General features: G+C 33.3%; 1 protein-coding gene across 1 annotated transcript in view; it reads right to left on the reverse strand.

Moving 5' to 3' along the window:
• rab32a (RAB32a, member RAS oncogene family) overlaps positions 1–5,289 on the reverse strand; it is a 40,548-nt gene extending 35,259 nt beyond the window's left edge. Inside the window, exon 1 of the mRNA XM_056481037.1 lies at positions 4,918–5,289. Within this exon, the coding sequence (XP_056337012.1) occupies positions 4,918–5,131 (214 nt within the window). The 5' untranslated portion in view covers positions 5,132–5,289. The remainder of the gene's footprint in view (positions 1–4,917) is intronic.
• Between the last annotated feature and the right edge of the window lie 711 nt (positions 5,290–6,000).

Consider the following 6,000-nt stretch of genomic DNA (forward strand, 5'->3'; position numbering starts at 1 on the left):
GCAATGTTGATTTTGTATTACAACACATCATTTTCATGCGTTTTTGAGGCCTGTGACTGTATACTGATTTTTAAAACATTTAGGCATAAGAAATGGTTTTGTTTGTAACTTTAATAACAATAAAAACAATACAATTGATTGAATTAATTCAATTACTGTACCTAAATACTGTAAAACAGTTTAATTCAATTATATATGTTTCTTTATTGTTTCAATAGGTTGTTTATTAGATTATGCAGATGCACTCCCCTACAGAATCATCCCAATCAGTCTAAAATGATCAATTCTTTCCAAATAGAGACATTTAACGCATCTGGTGAAATTGTACTCATATATAATCGCAGTTTAACAAAATATCACAATGTTAGATTTTTCCAGTATCGAGCAGCCCTAATTAGGCATGGGCTGGTATAAGATTCTGACGATATGATAACCTTGGATAAAAATATCATGGTATCACGGTATTATGATTACTGCTCTAAAATATCTTCTTTTTAAATGTCCGGGTTAAAAATAAAAACTTCTACCCTTTTGAACACGATATATTTTATTTTGAGAAACATTTATAATATTTTGGAAGAGTAAACATGTCAGGTTAAATTAATTATTTACTTCTGCTGTCATCCTTAATTTTAAAAACTGATTTTTTGCTATTTAAAATTGCATCTTTAGGTATATTTTCTGCTGAAGATACGGTTGTCCTAAAAAAACAAAACAAAACAAAAAAAAAACGTGAATAAAAAAATCATGCACATACCTTAGGACGGTATTGCAGAAAATTTTGACTGTTTTAAAACCTTGACATTTCCAAACTGTTCCAAATAATTTGAAAACGGTTATCGTCCCATGCCTAGCTTTAATATACAGATCCCTTAGTTATAATTACATTGTAGTTCATATGCTCCTAAAAATTAAAGTTCCAAAAGAGTTTTTTTTTTAAGCGATACTATAGAACACAGGTGTCAAACTCAGTTCCTGGAGGGTCAAACTCAGTTCCTGGAGGGCCAAAGCTCAGCATAGTTTAGTTCCAATCCTAATCAAACACACCTGATCAAACTAACTGAGTCCTTCAGGCTTGTTTGAGACATACAGGTAAGTGTGTTGAAGCAGGGTTGGAAGTAAACTGTGCAGGCCAGCGGCCCTCCAGGAATTGAGCTTGACACCCCTGCTATAGAAGAACCAAAACCTTAACAAATGGTAAATTAAAGAATTATTTATTTCTAAATGTCAAAAGCATTTCAATGATCTAAAGTATGTTTCCACTCTTTTGTGCAATGGAAATAATTTATTAAATGTTAAATGTTCTTTGTGGAACCATTGATAAAGAACATTTAATTGAAATGTTATCTAAAAATATCATAATATTGGGAGATATAGTGTGATAATTCTGAATGTATGTGAATCTTATGCTTGTTACAGTACCTGTTTAACACTGAATGTTTGTGCTAGTGTTGTCAAAATACTGGAATTTCCAACTTTGATATGAAACCTTGAAAAATATTAATATTCAATACCACACTGTAAAAAATTATGATCAATTAGTAAAGATGACATGTTTTTAGTTCATTGTAAACTATTAAACTAAGTCAGTCATGTTCTAACTTAGTTTTATAAGTTACGCAAACTGTTTTAAGTCAGTTTAACATAACATAAGTTCCATGGACTGAAAGGGTTCATTTGTTTCAGCTTAAAAATTAAAGGCAACCAGGAGTTTTTGCGGTGCATTTTTGATACCATGGGGAACAAATTGCGCGACATTAAAAGTATGCAAATCAAGTAAAAAGGAAACAAAATAACTAAACTATATAATGCTTACCAGGTAAGTGAGCAGTCCTTAAGTGCAAAAGGCAAAAAACAAAAACAAACCTAATTAAGTGCAATCCCATCATAATTTCTGATTAAAACAAGTGTTAAAATCATAATATTATTCATTAATATTGGTGAGAAGAGAGAGTGCGAGAGAGCAAAGCATGGATATTACCCAAAATCAAGACAGTATCATTTATTTAAAATATTTCTGTTTTGATATTTAATGATATCAATATTTTTGACAATAATTGTTTGTGCACCTGTTTTTCTTTTCATCGAGTGTAAAAAAAATGAATGAAATATAAAACACATAACAAAGCCTTTAATAAGTTGACTAAAAAAAGTGTTTGGTTTATTAATTTTCCTTCGGCTTAGTCTCCATTTCAGAGGTGGCCACAGCGGAATGAACTGCCAACTATTCCGGCATATGTTTTACACATCAGAAAACCCCCGCTAACACGAGAGAACATGCAAACTCCACACAGAAATGCCACCTGGCCCAGCTGGGACTCAAACCAACAACCTATTTGCTGTGTGATAACCACTGAGCCACTGTGCCACCCATGTTCGGTTTAAATAAATAAATTCATATGGTAGAGTACATCACACAATTAGTTAGGAAAATATGCCTTATAAAAGAATATCAGCAGATTAGTTAGAGTAGGCTAGGTTATATCCCATATATGTGGAAAATGAATGCAAATGTCATGAGCAGTGTGTTATAAAAGAGCTGTCTTCCTTTTCCCTTTACTTTGGAGATCCAGGCAATCTGCCGAACAAGGTTTCATAAGCAACTGGAAGACCAGTTACACAATTCTCGTTTATCATCCGTCATCTCACATGGGAGAAAGAGTTTAAAAAGACAAAAAAGCCAAAGAATAATGAAAAGATTGGGTTGTTGGTTTATGACTTGCTTGCATTCCAGAACTTCACATCGAGGTTTCGGCTGTTATGTGATTTCACTTCCCTTTTCACCAAGGCATGTTTAGTTACACATGCACAACAATCGAATGGATTGTGCCTCAGAATCACAAAGATAATAGCATGTGTGCGTTTGATAACTTACAGAAAGTCTTCCCCATAGACTGCGTCTCATAACATGAGCTCTCTACAACTTGCACGTTCTGTTTTGTTCTCTACACAGCGTCACAATACTGGCATAAATCATATCGTTCCCCTCCTTTCTCTCTAGTCTCACAACATGACCTACATTGCGTTAGTAATTATGTTCGCTGACGTGGTCACAGTTGGACTCGCTCTTACAGGCTTTCAGAAAGTTTACCGCATTCTTTGCAAACTCAACTGCGACGTTCACTCAAAGGACATAACACAGAGGATTTCCCTTTTGAATTGCAGTAGCCTTGGGGTGCGTAACTGTGGGAAGATCTGGGATCAAGATGTCATTGTCGGGTTTTTTTTTTAAATGAAACTGTTGGTGAACCGGTTCACTGTTCTGAACAATACCGTTCACGAATCTGAATTCAAATATGTATTAGCGTATTACAAAGAATCATTAAAGTCAGGCCCTTTTCAAAAAGAGGACCTTTTTTGCAGTAATACGCCTTATTTTCTAATCAATTATCATATTTAAATACTGCTTTTTAGTCACATTTTAAGCATGATTTTTTTAGCTCAAATTGCTTGTCAGATGGTCATAACCACCCTTTTTGATATACCAAAAATATTTCCTAAAGATTTATAATAAAGAAATGTGAAATAAACACAAATTTATTATTACATTATTAGCAAAAGTTTTAAATTAAAAAGTGTAGTCTATTTCATTTATTAGGCAAATAACAAGCTGGCCAGCACATTCAACTTTCCTCATTTAAATAAAACTAATAATAATAATCAAAACATTATTATATTAATATTAATACTACTGCTAATTCTAAATAATAATAATTATAATAATAATAATAATAATAATAATAATAATAATAATAATAATAATGTAGAGCTTCACAATTTGTCTAAGTACTTTTGAAAATTCATGGTTAACAACAATAACCAAAATAGTATAAAAACTTTATTTCAATATGGTCCACTTTTGGTGTCGTTTCGCACCTTTTTATTGCTCTTTTTTGTTTGTTTGTTTGTTTTAAGAATAAGATTTAGAATAACAACAAGATTTAGAAAAAATGTTACCTGTAAAATGTTTGAAATCAATGCAGTAGCGAAATATGACTTATATGACTCTTACGGCAGATTGTAAAATAAAAATATTTTGCATTGGCCAAACCTGATTGGCTGAAGTTACAATGAAGCGACAGCCAACAGAGGATTCCCCTTGGTCGTAAAGCCTTTATCGATGGGTTATTTTCATTATTTATTATGTCAAAGCAGTCAAAATAGGACAAATAAGCTCATGTATAGGACAATTAAGCTCATGTATGGGACAATTTCTGGACCTTTGTCAGTTAGGGGTGGGTCTTCAGAACCACCCCTAGCTACGGGCCTGAAAGTGTCAAATCAATATTGAATAGAGAGCAACACAGATAATAGGCAGTGATTACTAGAATATGATGAAAAATAATATTCGAACAAAAAACTTAATTTTAACAGTTCTTAAAATGTTACATAAAAAGTCATAAATTGTTTTTTTTTTTTTTTTGGACAGTTTTATTAAACCTATTAAGAAAAGAAAGTTAGTTTCATTTATAAGAATCAAATACAAAATATTCAGGCTCTATAAATGTCTTCATAATTTTATTGTATTATGTTTTAACAAATATAATGCACAAATTAAATAACCAATTAATATTTTTATTTATTTATTTATTTTCTTATTATTACTGTTAAACATCAATATTTGTCCTATGTATCTCGAGCATATCATATGACAATGCATAGGGGACCACGCGATGACTCAATTACGTCATGACTTCCGAGAAATGTTTTTACGCGATTCGATGAACAGAGCCGTTCAAAAGAACCGAATCTCAGAACGAAGTCGGACTTTCCATCACTTAACAACATTACAACAAGAGTCACGTGCTACCCTGTGCGTGCTTGAAACGTCGACACAGGTAAAAACATAAACATGCCGACTGTAGAATTATTACACGATACACATTTTAAACAATTTAATTTACAAGTCTTTCTTACCTGCGATGTCCCACAGCTGTAGTCGTACTAGTGTTTTGCTGTCCCAGTTTAGGACTTTGAGAGCAAAATCCACGCCAATGGTCGCTCTGTAGTGTTGCGAGAAGAGCTGGTGAACATATCGCTTGATGATGCTAGTCTTTCCCACACCGAGTTCCCCGATAACCAAAACTTTAAACAAATACTCCTTACACTCCGACACGGACCCGCCTGCCATGCTGCCAAATTGTCAGTTATGAGAGAGGAAAGTTTTGGCAACTCTGAGCAACCACTTCCCTCTCACAGTTTGCAGAAGTGCTTTGGGTTCGGGGACGGCTGTAAGGAAAGTATTCAAACAGAAAGCACACACTCCCTCTCCTCCCACCGGACAACCACCTGATAAGTCATAGGACCCGGAAATATCACGCCTCGATTGGATTGCTTTGCTTTTTCATTCGCTTGGGCTTTAGGGTCATAAAAGAACACACACACACACACACACACATTCATTCGAGGCGTTCTGGTATACAGTATGTCGTCGTGAAAAAGTGGTTGAATTTCAGCATGTGCGGTTTCTAAGTGCGAGATATCGATTTTGAAACATCATATTTTGTGTGACAGATTAAATAAGAACATTAAACAAAAACCTAATGTATTGTGTTTACGTAAAATACCAGTAAACAACATTTGTGGTACTCCTCGTCTGAAGTAACCTATTAAAATCCCATTTCAGAGATATTAAACTATCAGTTAAGTTCATAACAAAACTAAACTGAAGTTAATTGATTTTTAATACATTTGGAATAAAGACGCCAGTGCATAAATACTATGAATACACGAAAGTCTCAGTTTTAAAGAAGCAGCACAGCCAATAAAATGAAAATTAGAATTAAAATACATTCATCCTCGGATGACATTAATAGAGAATAGAGAAAAGCCAAAAAGCAAGAAATTTATATTCATCGTTAGAGGATTTTGGTTTCATATTTTGAGAATTTCAACTCCCCTGCTACGTATTTTTCTTTATCATTTATTTTTTGTTACTTTTTGTTATGTTTTATTTGTTTATATATGTTGTGTTAATGAGGATGGAAAGATGTGGTATGT

Source organism: Danio aesculapii, chromosome 20, assembly GCF_903798145.1.
Source record: "Danio aesculapii chromosome 20, fDanAes4.1, whole genome shotgun sequence".
NCBI lineage: Eukaryota > Metazoa > Chordata > Actinopteri > Cypriniformes > Danionidae > Danio > Danio aesculapii.